We start from the raw sequence: 15121 nt of genomic DNA, 5'->3' as shown, positions 1-15121 counted from the left end.
AAGCGAGTCTGAGGTTTAACTCCCTTCGAAACCCTTTCCTTTTTTTGGATAAAACAAGACCTTGAAAAAGCATAACAAGTTGCCAGCTTTCCTGCCGGGGTGAGCGGCCAGCACTCTGCTGCACCCCTGCCTGCTCTCCCAGTCCAGCAATGCTCCCAGGAAGCTGGAAATAGTTGGTGCTTCCCATCCCTGGGGCAATTATTTGATCCTCTGCAGCTGATCTGAGCTATTCTCGGAGATAACAGCTGGCCTGGGCAGGGTCCCAGGTTGGGGGCTGAGCACCCCCAGAACCTGGGCTGGGTTCTGGAGGGAGCACGAGCACGCAGTAGCCCGGGCTGTGAGCTGCCCCCGGCGAGCCGCCTGCCCCCGTGGGTCCCGTGAGCAGCCAGGGGTGCTGGCACCGGGAGGGCTCTCCTGCCGCACACATCCCCACCCGCGCAGCCTTGTCCGTGCTGCGTGAAGACCTGCAGTCCCCGAAGTGAGCTGGATGTATGAGCGAACTTCGCACAGAGCTCGCTGTCACACAAGGTGATGAGAGGAGTATTAGAAATTATGTATTCTTCTGCAGTAATATTAAACACCATCAGTTTTGGAAGCAAGGTCAGTGGGGGCTGACGCACGGTTTGTAGCTGTCTGGGAGCTTTGTGCACCCCTGGCTGCTGGTTTGTCCTCCTGGCTGCTGGTTTGTCCTCCTGGCCGCTCTTCGGCTGGCGGCTGGGAGGGAGGTGGGTGTTGCCCCAACCATCTTCCAGACGGACAGAAGCAGCAGAACAGCGCTGCTTGCTGTTGTTACAGGCCACTAGCTATGCACTATGTAAATGAAATTAATGTTAGAGAACTATGTTTGAAACTTTCAAAACCTGGCTTATCCCATTAAGTTGTGGACTTCTTTGGGTCATGATTTGAGACTGTGATGGGATATGTCTGAGGTTATCTGAGTCCTATTTGGTGGGTAAACAGGGACCCTGAAGAGCTGCTTGTTGTAACACTGTTTACCGGTTGCAGTCCCGCTAACATTGTAACTATTTTTGCAAACCACATACTAGGAATTCTTTGGTGTCCTGTGGCAGTTTGTCTTCTGGATTTCCTGCTTCCAGCTGTGACTTGCAACATTTCTCACAGCGTTCAGACCAGTGGTGTCGCAGGGTTTCTATAGGGGCCTCGCATGGCACCGCAATGGCCGTGCCTGAGATGCTGCGGGTGGATGCCCGTGGGGACACTGGGGCACACTCGGAGCACCCAGCCCTGCTGTTGGCCTGAGGACTTCTCAGACTGGATGGTCACAGTGATATTTAGGATGTGTTCAGCTCTTTGGACAGATGTGGAGCTGAGCGCAAAGCCTGCGGGTCAGCCTGACCTTGCAGTAACTCCGGGTGGGTCAGACTCGCAGAGGGGCTGTGAAATGTTCTCCTGGGCTGGTCCCGGCCCTGGGCAGCAGCGTGGCTGGGGAGGCGTTTCCAGAGGCTCAGTGAAATGCCGAGGATACTTTCTTGCTGGGAGATGGCTCAGCACAGTTGGAGAAAAAAAGGGCTGGAAACTGTTCTTGGTGGGGGCTGGCTGCAGGGGACCTCCTGTGCGCAACGTGCTCTGAAGCGAGATGTGGTGGCACATGGGACAGGGTCCCAGCATCCCCTGGGCTGGGCAGACAGGGCTGGAGAGGAGCTCTTCCTTGCCATCTGTCTGGCACAGGCTTCTCCGAGCCTTCCCCAGCCTCCTGACTTTGCCCCAGTGACTCTCAGTCACGCCAGCTCTTGGGAGCATCGGATGTGCCATGAAATTACTGATGACTCCAGGCTGAGCTTTGTCTTGGATTTTCCTGTGGGTTGAGTGAGAATGGGTGAGTGCCGTGTTATTTTCAGCTTCGGTTCTCTCTGACTTCAGGCTGGCCTTCCTCAAAGCACAGCCCCAGGCATGTGGAGCAGCGACGGAGAGTGGGGTCCAGCCGTGCACGGCATTCCTCCAGGTTTTGCAATGTGGGGCCGCCTGCATGCTCTTTTTAGTCCCTTGTACAGGATATAAATATAGTAAATAATAGGAAGAGACAAGCAAGACAGGTGCAGAAAGCCAAGCGTGCTTTTCCAGTGCTGGCCCTGGCGGGAGCTCTGGGGAGAGCTGCGAGAGGAGGCTCTCCGAAGCACAGAGGAGCAGGGACATGCTGTGTGACATATGGATGGCCCTGACAGCGGCTTTGCTGTTGAACGGTGCTGTAGCTTGGCTGTTGGAAGTTGCCTGGGGAGAGGGAATGCACAGCCAGGCTGGGCCGTCAACTGTGCAGTGAATTTTAAGGGAACATCGTGATTTAAAACAATGGAGGAAGGGGCGGGGAGAACTGCAGCCCACGTGAACTTACCTCTCCGAGGTGGTTTGGTCCTGTCAAGGTATTGTCTGAGCACCTACTGCTTCGCTTCAGAGCTTTTTATGAGCCGGGAAGGATGTGTTGCCTGTGTAGCTGTAAAATCCTTGCCTGGCATGTGGGAAGCTGTGCCGAGGGTGCCCTGAACAGCCTCAGCTCGCCATTGTGTTTGCAGAAGTGATCTCAACTGTGGGGTGCTGGGAGGGACCTGTGGAGTGCCCAGAACTGGAACAGGGAGGTGCTGCAGGTGGCTGGGCAGAGGGAGCCCTGGGGAGCTGGTGGGGATGGCTCTTTGGAGCGAGCTGGTCCTGCCAGCCCTGAGTCCTGCTCGCCAGGATCCTGCGCTTGGTCTTTGCATTCGTACCTTTTCTGCTGGGCTCAGGGGTGGATCTAGCTACTCCTTGGGTGCTGTACACTTTGTACCTGCTCCCACCATGTACAGAGGGGTGTACCTGCTGCTCAGAACATCTCCTGGCTCTGCTTCATCCAGATGCTTCTCATGCTCCTTGGGGTCTCTCTGCAGGCTGGGTGCAGGGGTGCATGTTCCTAGTCTGATGGTGCTGCAGCAGCTGCATGTACAAATGGGGTCCTCAGTGTTCTCCTTACGTTGCCTGGCCTGTGCATCAGTCACAGATTGCACTTGAAGGTGAGTACACAAATGTGCGTTTTGTTTGCTCAGAGCTGTATGTTCAGCAGATGGTGTTGAGCAAGCAAGAAACTGGATGCTTTGGTGTGGAGACGTCGTATGGTGGAAGGTTTGGAAAGGCGCTTTGACTTTTGTGCCAGGACCCTCCTCTCCTTCTGACATGCAACAGTATGTAGGAATTGACAGTCTGTCTTTCCATCAGGTACAGTCTTGGAAAGCATCCTCAGCGGTGGCCCATCTGTGCTGGCTGTGTCCTGGGCAGTCCCTGGGCTGTTCGGGGCTGTCTGTGGCAGTGCTGAAGGGCAGCCCGAGCACACGGCCTCTCCTGAGTGCTGTGCTGTCAAAATGTTGTTTTCCTTCCTCTCTACTAACACGAATGAGTTAATGTGCCACATGGGTGCTGGGAGGCTCAGGACGGCCAAGACTCTGCACTGCACAGGCTCCAGCCCTGCGAGTGCTGGGGCCGATCCAGGCCAAGCTCACACGTGCCTTTGGGTATATCCCTGTTACTGCTTTATTCGTTTTCCTTCATATGTTGACCTCCTCTCCGAAAGGTGGCTAGCGTGGTTCCGAAACACGTGTTAAAAGTTCTCCTCTAGCCCTAGAGAAGATCTGTCTCTTTACAGGTTGACTGGTCTGGGCCACTGCAGCTTCTCCTTCCCTTTGCTCTCAGCTCGTTTTCAACGCCCCTTTTTCTCCTCCACTTGAAGATCATCTTGAGAAGATCTTCTCCCATTTCTGAGGGAAAACAGGGGCGAACCACTCCCTGGGAATGTGTGCTGACGGATAGATGATTGCTCCTCCAATTAGCTGGGGTTGCTCTCACAGGGCGCTTGTGTGTATTTGTGCTGCAGGGCTGGTGTTCAGGGCTGGTGTTCAGGGCTGCGTGGCAGGAGTGCCGTGCATGTCCGCAGGATTCTGGTAGCACATGAGCCACCTGTTAACGAGCCTCAGCCTCTGAACTGGGAAAATCCGTCCTCTGGCTGCAGAGGAGAGCTTGGCCACTCCTGTGGGAAGGCTGGTAGAGGGGGAGAGCACGTGGTCACTGCTTGGGCTTGGGTTGGTGTTGGCTCAGATGTGGAATTTCTGATGATGGTTTTGACTTGTGCATAGATGCTGCAGCTCCTGGAGGAGCCAAGGCAGGAGCGACAGGAAATTCTGGCATGACGTGGGCTTGGTCTGTTGTAGGGATGTCTTGTGCTTTCAGAACAATAAAAATAAATCCAAGGGAGGAGGGTAGTAACCTGATGTGCCCCAAATTGTGTAACCGAAAACGTCATTGGTAGCAGCAGATGCTTGGCAGAGGCTGTGCCACAGCGAGCTGGTCTGCTCATGTGGAGGGACAAAACACAGCTTTCAGCGCTGCTTCGTTTGTCTCCTCAAAATGCAACAAGACAGCTCGCGCGCGCATGGTCAGCCTGCCAGCGCGGGGTGCCAGGTCCGTGTGCTCGCCGTGTGCGTGGCGCTGGTTTCAGGGGATACAGTGCCACAGCCTCAGGAAGGAGGACTTGCCTTTAGGCATGATTGCCTGGTACTGGGAGTGTTGCAGACTGGCAGTGCTGGTGTGGGACGTGCATCAATTATCTTGGGTTAAAAAGGCATAAAAACTTGAGCATGGAGAATAAAAACTCCCCACTTGTGACAGTGGCAATAAAGCTGAATCTAGCAGCCTGGAGCGCTTGCATGATATGCTAGTGAGAATATGTTGATCTCCATATGAAAACCATAAGCTCATTTAGAAAATTGGGCTGTCTCATTTGAGATTAGAGTTTCTCTTTAATTTGCAAATACTTAATTAGCATGGAAATGGCTAGTTAAATGGAGTTCTCAATGTATATATCCACATGCCAGTGTGGTGGTGCTCCCTGGCAGCTGGTGTGTTTCCCTTCAGGATGCTGGACAAGTTCCTGGCTCTGAGGCCAGGAGAGATGCTCTGGATGCAGCAGGAAAAAGCAGACCACAGCACATGCAGCCATGAATGTGTTCCTTTCCTCCTCTCCAGCTTGTCCCCTAAGAGGTGGTGGCAGGACATCCTTGCTCCACAGGATTTTGAACAATGGGATGTATTAAATGCCGCGAGTCCCCTGGATTCACAACTGGCCGCAGGGGCTCTGCTCCCTGGCCAGCACAGTCTTACGCAGCCTTGTACCCCCCAGGATGGCACCTCACCCCGGGAGCTGCAGGGGCCCCTGGGGACTCGGGTGCTGTGTTCTCACAGGGTGGCCTCTGTGTGCAGGGAGACCAGCTCCTGACACCCACAGGGGCTGTGCTGGGCCTCTCCTTGCGCTCAGTGACTTTGCACATGGTCAGATTAGGTGACTCTGTTAAACTGTCTCCTCTGGGTCTAATTGGTATCCCAGCCTTGTTTTATCGCAACAAATACACACACTGGCCTCAGTGCTATGGAAATACATGGGTGTACGGTGGGGTGATACTGTTGTGTGGCTGTTGCCAGCTGCAACAGAGGACGGAGTGTAGAGGAGACCTGTCTGCTGGTGGTTTGTGCCGCTGCTGAGCGAGGGACGGCCCTGCCTTGGGGCTGGCCTGGCGCTGGCACCACTCGCTGTGCCAAGCAGCTGGGCTCCAGTGGTGGGACGTGAACAGAGCCGGTGATGCCTGTGTAGAGCTTGGCATGTTCAGGCTGCTGTACGTGGGGACAGACAGAAGGAGAACCTGTAATGTTTCCTCTTGGTGCTTTGGGAGGGAGCTGGGCGAGAGTGTCTGCCCGCTCCGTTCCTGCCTGTCCCTCGCTGCCTGTGGCCTGTGCCGGGCGCTGTCAGGGCACAGTCTGTCCTGGGCTGTGGCCTGTGGTGAGGGCTCCTGCGCCCTTTCCCTGCCAAGGGCCGGAGTGGCTCTGTTTGCAGCTGTGGGCAGCCCTTGCTGCCTAGAGGAGAGGGGACACGACCCGTTCGCTGCCTGCTGTGCGGGACACCTCCCCAGCCCAGCTCTGGCCTCCCACCCTTCACCTGTGGGTGCGAATCTGAGTAGAAGCAGAGGTGTGTGCCGAGAAGTGACCGCTCTGCTTCAGTCATGGAGAAACCTCGTGCACTGATCTCCCATGTCCTCTCTTGAACCTGTGCCCTTGTCTCCTGTCACCCCGGTGCTCATTCGGAGTGTGCCAGCGGGCTGGCCAGCAGCTCCTTCTCGGTTGCTCTGTGCCGGCACTGCCAGCCGTGGCTTGGCCAGCGCGGTGGCTGCACTGCTGTGCCTCTTGCACAGCCCTGGAGCCAGGGACTCTGCCGCCTCCTGTGCTCGGGGAACTGCGGGAGCCCTTCCCCAGTACTAACTTTTACCTGGGCAAAGTTGTTCATGAGCCATATGTGTGCAGGTGAGTCCTTGTGTGCTCCCTGGGAAAAACAGATTTTAGGAACGGGCAACCTAGCCCACCCCAGCCTGGTGCAGGGGTGCCCCGGGAAGGAGAACAGCAGGCTGCAGGAGAGGGCTCTGGGGAGCCCAGGAACACCCCTGCTCTGCGCGGCCCCTCCAGGGAGCACCGCCTGCGGGACACACCTGCTGCCGGCTCCTGTCCGTGCAGAGCCTGCGTCTGCCTTCCTTCTTGCTGTTCATGAAGCAAGGTCTGAAGCTCCTTCCCTGCGCAACTTGCTGGTAGCACTGGCTGCCCTTCCCAGCCTGCAGGCATCGTCCTGCCGGCCCAGTGACTGCTCCGAACCCACCTTCGCCTGAGGGTTGGGTGCCTGTGCAGTGACAGGCAGGGTGGTGCCGGCACAGCAGCGGATGCCGGGGCTGTGGGACTGAGCCACCAAGGCTGATGGCAGCAGGTCCCCAGCCCTTGCCTGGGCTCTGCAGAGGCAGCAGGGCTGGGTGGCTTGCTCACTGTGGCATTGGGCTTCCTGGCACCCCTCAGCCCTCTTGTTCAGCTGCTGTGCTACCACCGTGCAGAAGGTGGGGAGTGTGCTGGGACCTAGGCCACTAAATGTGTGTGATCCACAATGTCCGAGGTTTGTTTTATTTTGACAAAAAAAACCCCTGGAAACCCAGAGCTGAGTGACAGAAGCAAGCCCTTGTAAGCCATGGGATAAGACTTCTAGCCTGGGTTAGCCTGGTAGTGAGGGACTTGTAACAAGGGATTTATCGTGGCTTTTACTTGCCAGAAGTGGTGCTGAACTGCTGCCTTGCAGACCACGTCCTTTCTCCTTCCCAGGATCCATCTTCTGGGTTACTCCAGAAGAAAATCCATGAGTGAAAGGCTGGGAAGCAGAGCCAGAGCAAGAACATCTCCCAGGCTGGGAGCCGAGAGGGGCTGGCTGGGCCCTGGCAGGACCTGCTGGGCGCAGCCTGGGGCTGGTGGGTGACGGCCGGTGTGCTCGCATGCTGCTGGCAAGGAGGGCGAGTGAGCATCTTGGAGTCTCCTGCAGCCCAGAGGCCTCTGTGAAAGCTGAACCAAACCCAGATCTCCAACACTTCTGGCTCCGAGCAAACCCTTGAGCTGGGTCTGCTCTCTGCTGGAGGCCGGCAGGATTGTGAGCTGCAGCAGCTGCTCGGGCTGAAATTTCCTCCCGGTGCTTCCTGGAGGGCACCACTGGTGCGGCTGCACACACCTTCCAGCCTGGCTTAGCCCCGTGTCCTGCAGCCCTTGTGGGGCACGTTCGAGGAGTACAGGAGGGGCTAGCACGAGTAGTCATGAGAAAGAAATTCTGTGTCATCCTGTCCACAGATGCCATCAAACTCCTCCCCAGTCAGCTGGTGTCACTGGGTGCCTTGCCTTACTGCCACTAAGCTTGACCTACATGTGAGGCATGCTGGCCTGGCCCGTGCCATGTAGCTGGGATTAGAGTAAGAAGGCTTTGCCTCTTCTCCGTGGTGTGGTGGGCATGAGCCATGGACCAGCACTGACGTGCAGAGTTCATCCCCTGTAGTGCTGGCCTCAGCACTGCCCACCGATAGGACCCGCTGGGCTCTCCCCTTTGGGAAAAGAGGCAGCAGGTCAGGGGAGAAATGGCTCAGGGTTTTGGTGAGGTCTGGGCCCAGCAGGTGCTGCTGTTGGGGAAGGGAGACATGATGGGGGTGCTGGGGGGTCGCCGGGCGGCGGTGTGAGCTCGCCCTTGTGCCGAGCAAGTCCAGCAGCTGCATGGGAGGCTCCGGTGTTGCTGTGGCTTGTGGCATGGGGTTTGTGTGGTACGGGAGGGAAACAAGAGGCAGGTGTTTGTGGGATTTGTTTCTAAAACACTTGTAAAATGCTCTGGACTCTTTGGCGCCCATTGCTTGCACTGTGGGAGCAGTTAACTGCTGAGGGCCAGCTCCCCAAAAAGCGTGTAGTGCCTGGAGCAGGGTGCTCTGGGCAAACCCTGGCAGCTCCGTCAAGTGTACTGTGGCTGGGCCTGCTGCGGGGAGCACATGGGGCTGTCACCTCACTGTGTCCCCTTGACTGTCACAGCTGGTGAGTGTGTTCATCCTGGGGAACTGCAGCAACGCCCCATCCGCCCGGGATCGGTGCTATTGCTGGTTCTGACCCCATGTGTGGCGTGGCTGCTCCTGGCCTTTCTACCGACACAGGAGCGACAGGAGGGAAGTGCTGAGCCCAGCGTTCTCCTGCGTCTGGCAGTGTCCAACCTACGCCCAGTCCAGAGGAATCGGGCCAGCGCAGCTGTGTGTCCGCTCGCCCGCCAGCCGCACGCTGGGGTGGGTGTCAGTGCACAGAGGTGCGCTGGGTGCTGTGTCTGCCTGTGGGCGCAGCTGCTCGTGCAGCACCTGCAGGGAGATGTGGCCATGGGGAGAGACCAGCCAAAAGGTGCCACGGGGGGCAGGGTGCTGAGCTGTGGAGCAGGGAACTTGCAGAACAGTCTTCGCCCCAGAGAGCTGTCGGGTTGCTGCATCACCATAGATCCCTCCTTGGTCACCTCTGTTAGTGGGGGACAGTGTGGGGACCTGTTTGCACAAGCAGTTCTGCCTCTGGCACTAAGGTGCTGCTAAGAGCTGGGGGCAGGCTGGTGTAGGGGGGCTGCTTGGGAATCACCTCTGCCTGCAGCTCCTCCTCCCAGGGCTGTGGGGTGGGTGCTGCTCACACGGCATCCTCCTGCGCTGGGGGCACAGGCTGAGGGGCAGCCGGCCCCTGGCCCTGCCCCGGCGCTGCTCCAGGGGCTGCTGCAGCTCTCTGGGGAGATGGTGTCTGCTAGCACAGCTCTGCCCCCTCCTTGCCCTGTCCTCGTCCCCTGGCAGCTCTTCCTTGGCAGGAGGTCTCGCAGTCCGCCTCAAGCTCCTGCATCCTCTCCATGTCTCTTCCTGCTGTCATTGCTGCTTGGCAGAGCCTGGTTTGTTTACTGCATTCCTCTGCTGCAGCAAGGCTGGCAGCAGCCAACACGTCTCTCAGGGGTGCTGGGGTGGCTTTGGGGCTCTGGGGAGGTGGTGTGCATCTCCGCTGGCCCTGGCTGCGCCACTTCATGCTGGGACTGCGACTGCAAGGTGGGTCTTGTCTGGCGGGGTTCAGGTAGCACCGAGCTGCAGAGATGTGTGGTTGGGCTTCTTGCCATGGCTCAGCAGAGCAGGTGTCCCCAAGCTTGTCCCTGAGAGCGTTTCACTCCTGCAGCTCTGTTGCTCTGAGTGGCACTGGGGTTGGCTCAGCCTCTTGGAGGGGTGATGTGGAAGAATGGAGCACCTCAGGTTCACCAGTCTCTTTATTGTGAATTTTTTTTTGTGTTGTGTCTTGCAGAAATAACATTCATCCCAGATTTGATGATAATGAAAATACAGAAAAAAGAAAAGCAGGTTTGTGACCCTCTCTCGTTCTCCCAGCTAAGCTGGCAAGGCCTGGGGACCTTGTCCTGTGTGTGAATTGTTGCAGATGATGTGTGGTGGAAGGGGTGGAAAGGGGCCTTGCATTTCCAGACGAGGCTGCAGCTGAGCAGGTCAAAATTTGACCCGAGCTGCAGCCTAGAGCAGATGAGTCTGATGTGGGCAATTGAACAAGGTGGGGGTTATCTTCAGTAACGGAAATGCTCTTGATTTGGTTTTGTTCCCTGTGGAGGAGCAACCCTTCTTTTCCCTCAAAGTCCCTAGTATTGGTTCTTGTTTGAATCTCATCACAGTAATCTTACAAAACTGCATGTTTGGTGTGATTGCTGCTAATAATATGATGCTCCAGGATTGACACCGGCGGGGAGGCTGGGGAAGATCGTGGCTGCAGTGCTGTGAGAGCTTGGCCAGAGTATCTTCCCTTGCTCAGAAATAATCCCAGCCCACCAAGCTGCCATTTCTGAATTGCTGCATTGGATCATATCTACCTGCTGCTCCTGGAGGAGATTTATGAGCCAGTGGTCTTTGTATTAACTGTGTGCCGAGGAAGAACCTGAGTGTCGGCACTCTGATAAAGGGAAAGGACCTGTTACATGCGTGGAGAGTTGCTCTGCCTGCCGGGGTGAAATACAGCTGGAGGTATAAAACAAACCGGTCCACCCTGCGCTGATTTGTGTCTGTGCTGCTTTTAATAGGAAACCATTAAATTGCACACTGAGCTAAGGGATAAATCTGCTGGAGAGCATGAGCTGGTGCCATTTCTAGCCAGCTCTGAAGCAGCATTTTCGTGCTGCTCGGGGCAGCTGCAGATCGCACTGTCACGGCAGGTTCATGGGGAGGAGGAAGGGAAGGAAAGGTTTGGAAAAGCCGAGTGTGCTGTTGTGAGCTTGCAGCAAGCCAGCCGCTGTGGATACAGGAAGGTGTGTGTGCAGAGCACCAGTGCTGTAGGGGGTTTGTCGGTGTGTCCTAAAGATGCTGCAAAGGAGCAGAGCCAGGCTCAGGTGAGGAGGAGGGCAGCGCGGCAGGTCCTGCGTGCCAGCCCTGCAGGGTCAGCCCTGCCGGGGCACCCGGGGGCACAGGTCAGGCAGCTCTCTCCTCCGGGACTGAAACCCAGGTAAGAAATTCCCACCACTGCTTTGGACTAGTATAGCAGGTTATCCTCTCTGGAAATGGGATTGCTGAAATCACGTGGGCTTTAAGCACAGCAAAACCGTCCTCCCCCAGCATTTGGAGATTTTAGAGGGCTCAGCTGCCAAAGGGTTTTGTGTGGTTGCCCTGGCAGATAAAGTCTGGGATGGAGATAAAGGCATGCCAGTGTGAACAAGGAGGGGTAGGGGTGGAGTTGCTCGTCTCCTGAGCTCTCTGAACTGTGTAGGACAATCCTTGCAGCATGTCACAGAGTGAGCTGCAGCGTTCCTGGGGTCACCAGCTCTGCAGGCGCTGTGCTGGGATGTCCCCAGAAGGGTCTGGGCAGCAGGCAGAAGTGCTGCTGTGAGTTCAGTGCTTCGATGAACTCCTGGCCAAGCAGGGCTCCTAGGGGTGCTCTGGGTTCCCGATGGATGTGGTGGAGGGGGTGGCTGGGTCCCTGCCCTGCTCTGCAGAGCCTGCTGAGCAGCCTTGGAGGCAAAACAAGCAAGAGGTGCCATTCCACATCCCCCTGGACACCTGGGCGCAGGACCTCCCACACCTTATAAACAGACTCCTCATGGCACCAAGGAGGGCTGTTGCCTTCAGAAGTCCATTGAGCAGTCTCTCTGGAGAAGACAAGATGCTTGTGTGCTTCCCAGGGCTCTGAAGGGCCACACGTTTCCATACGTGTCTCCCTGCCAGCCTCTCACCTGCAGAAGCTCCACCTTGGTCATCAGGTAGGTGTAGGTTCAGGCCCGTGGGTACCAAGACTGGCAAAATGCCGGCACCCTTCACATGGGCCAGGGATGGCAGGAGAGCTGTCAGCTTCCTTTGGGAATGGGTTCTGGATGTGCTCTCTCCTTTGCCGTGCCCATGGCTGCGCTGAGCAAGTGCCTTGTCCTGGTCATGGCCACTGCCAGTGGATTGTGAAGCCTGGGCTGGAGAGCTGGGGTGTTGCAGCGAGCTGTCCTGGGAGGAGCTCCTGTCTGTGTCCCCTTGGTGTCCCCCGCAGCAGTGCCACCCTTCCTGCATGCCTTAGGATGGCTTGGCACGCAGGGCATTGCCAGCTGGTGCACCAGATGAGGGGCTGTTGTTAGCGCAGGCAGGGTCTGTGTTTGCACGACTCGTCTTAGTAATGCATGAAAATCTGGTGGATTTGTCACCAAGCTGTGACTAACTCATGAAACCTGTCACTTCCCTCGTGACATATGAGGCTTCACGCCAGGGTGCCTTGTCTGCTGGCAGAGGTGGGACAGGGGTTTCTCGCTGCCTCGGGGAGCAACGGCAAGCCATGGGTTTTCTTTGAGGGCTTCAGCAGCACCATTGCTCCTGGGCTGGCTCTCCCATCTGTGTCCTGCTCCTCCCTGGGCACTGAAGGGTCTTCTGCTTATTTCTGCCAAGCTCTGACTTGTTGAATAACCTGAGAAATATTGAACTGAAATAAATGCAGTTATCCCACAGTGCCTGTAAATGTCCCTGTTCTAGACGCATGGGGCTGTTACTGGAGCTGCTGGGGCTGGGCAGAGCCCGGGCAGCAGTGGGAGCCGGTGCAGGGAATGGGGGCTCTCCAGCCTGAGGACACCTGGGGCTCTGTCCCAGGCTGTGTCCATGGGCTCCTGGCCCATCTTGGGCTTTTTTGTCGTGATGAGACTGTCAGGTGTGATGACCCTTGGTGCATGGAGGAGTTTTGCTCTGCTGAGCAGCATGTGGGCACCTGCGCTTGGAAGGACAAAGAGCAGGGGAGCGGTGGGCTGCGAGGGTGCCCTGCCCCCGCACCCACAGCCAGGAGCACTGGTTCTGGTCCTTCCCCATGGTCCCGAGGGCTCCTCACCCTGCTGCCGCACAGACCCTCCTCTTTCCATGCTCTTTCCCTACCTTCTCCCTTGACCAGAGAGGACTGAGCGGGGAGGACGGCCTGGCCAGCCCTGGGCAGCCCCGGTTCCCTCTGCCCCTGCCGTGCCCTGTGCCACGGCTGGCTCGGCCACAGGACGGAGCTTCCTGGCTGTAGCTGTTGAGGGCTGTGTCTCAGTGGAGTGTTTTGGGAATGGAGCCAGGCCCCACCTCCATCACGCACATCCCATGGCGACTGCAGAGCCTGCTCGGAGACATGACGGAGGGTGGCACTTGTGTATTTTTAGCTTCTGCTGCATTGCATTAAGAGCTGGAAATGAGGAGTGTGGACACCCAGCGCCTAGAATACACCAGCCCGTGCTGTGCACACCACCGGTGGGTACTGCAGCTGCCAGAGAGGATGGCTCAACAGCTGCTAAAACACTGTGTGTGGAAGGAGCTGCCTTTTCCACTCCTGTCATGGGGCTCTGCAACCGGCTGTGCAGACAGACTGGGCTGGTGGCTGCCAGTGTGACCACCTCGGGACGGCAGAGCTGTGTGGTGGTGCCACCTCCAGGTGCTGGTGGCTTTGGTCAGTGCCCTGGGGGAAGCTGAGCAGTCCCTGGACGTCGGCCTCTGTTTCAAGAGCGTGGAAACCTTTGATGAGCCCTGCAGTCACGGTCCCCATGGACACTCCACGTATAGGACAGATCTCTGTGTGGATAGAGCTGTGCCCTAGACCCAAATGCAGGGCTTCTTCGGGGGAGTCCTGCTTCTCCTGGGGGGCTGCAGGAAGGCCTGCCCCAGCCTGCAGTGCACGGGGTTTGAGTGATGCTGGCACTCGTGTGCAAGATGGCACATGGGGTGACCACTGGTGCTGGCTCTGGTCACACTGCCTGGCAAGAACGTGTTGTGTGGATGTCGTCTGAGCCCAGTAGCCGGGGGAGCTGGCTTTGCTCTTGGCGATGACCATGAAAAGGGCTCAGCTGTGGCCTCTCGCAGGATGGAGCTGCTGTTGAGACCCCGAGGCTGTGGCAGAGCTCTGCCCTGCTGGGAATGCGGTGCTTTTGTGGGGAGACGCTCAGGGCTCAGGGCAAGGCCCTGAGGCGCAGGATGGGCAGTGGGCTGGACATCAGGTTGTTGCTTCTTTTCTCTTCCCAGCCCCAGAGTCATATGTGGTACTGCAGGATTTGGGTAGGGATCAGGAGCGATGCCGATGCAATGTGCGCTTCATCCCCATCACACCTCCATCAGTGCTGGCCTGTCCCTTCTGCACGTGGGTCCAGGGGAGCCTCCCTGCTCCTGCCTTTCTGGCTATCACACGGCAAGTGTGTAAGCTGTGTAATCGGTGCCCCCTTTACAGGACAAGGGGTGATGCTGGGCTGTCCAGGCATGGGGCGGGAGCCCAGGAGTGCTGGAGGCAGGGAAGGTGATGTGGTCTCATGGGCCATGATGGGGGGATGGGACTCTGGCTGGGCAGAAGGTGCAGGATCTTCTGCCCCATCCAGCCAAGCCTGACCCCTTCTGCTGTACCTCTCCCAGGTGCTTGGGCCCGATTTTCTCTTTTCTTCACCCAAAACTGCCTGCTGTTCTCCATTCTCACTTGCTCCTTAGGACCCTCATCCTGTAACATCCTAGTGCCATCCTGACCCCCTGTCATAGCAGTTGCTGTTCCCCCTCGTTCCTCTTCTCCGTGGTTCCCTGCACGGTACCTGGCGCGGGCAGGGCGAGGGTTTCGGGGCCGGCTCAGGCTGTCCCGCGGGCCCTGGGCACTCGTGGGGAAATCGCTGCTGAACTTCACAGCTCTGAGCTCCCTGCACGTGTACCAAAGGGAGTTTTTAACTGTTTCCTCAGGTCCCTGTGAACCCAGCTCTGCTCTTTGCTGGGGGCTCGGGGAGGGCTGGGGCGGCTGGTGCGTCTCGCGGGTTGGGAGTGGAGAGGGAGCCCTGCCAAGGGCAGGAGCTGCCATGCCTCCCATCTGGTGGTGTTTTCCCCTACATCCTGAATAAAAACTGGGAAATTGAGTCAAATGGGGACTCTAAATGAAGTGAAACAACTTTAAGTTAAGGAAACACACCATTAAGGCCCACCCTAACCTTGGCTTTGCCCCCTAATGGGGTCATGCAATTGTAAGTGCTCTCTGTTCACGGCTCTCTGGGGAGGTTTTAAACATGTTTTTCCCTCTGACCTTCTCTTTGATAGTAGTTAGACACATGGGACAAGACTTAGTGCTCCAGCTGCTGCTGAGGGACTTGCTTTCCTGTATGAAATGTAATTTATAGAAGATTCCTCTGGGAATAAAAAACTATACAAACGTTACATAAAAGTCTATTCCAAAAATGTAAAATCATTACAATTGTCACCAAAAAAATGCCAGTTGAGAGACAGTGCAAAGGCACAGCTTTACTGATAAA

At 56.9% G+C, this 15121-nt stretch overlaps 1 protein-coding gene across 6 annotated transcripts in view; it reads left to right on the top strand.

Annotated features, from left to right (window-relative positions):
- CHD6 (chromodomain helicase DNA binding protein 6) overlaps positions 1–15121 on the top strand; it is an 89191-nt gene that overhangs the window by 22391 nt on the left and 51679 nt on the right. For 5 of the 6 annotated variants that reach the window (XM_065645983.1, XM_065645980.1, XM_065645982.1 and 2 more), the window contains exon 2: positions 9667–9722. The exons of the other annotated variant lie outside the window; for it this stretch is intronic. In XM_065645983.1, coding sequence (XP_065502055.1) covers positions 9690–9722 — 33 coding nt within the window. In that variant the 5' untranslated portion in view covers positions 9667–9689. The remainder of the gene's footprint in view (positions 1–9666; positions 9723–15121) is intronic. 6 annotated transcript variants of the gene reach the window in all.

This window comes from Caloenas nicobarica, chromosome 15 (assembly GCF_036013445.1).
Source record: "Caloenas nicobarica isolate bCalNic1 chromosome 15, bCalNic1.hap1, whole genome shotgun sequence".
Classification (NCBI taxonomy): Eukaryota; Metazoa; Chordata; class Aves; order Columbiformes; family Columbidae; genus Caloenas; species Caloenas nicobarica.
This window is presented reverse-complemented; position numbering and strand designations above follow the sequence as displayed.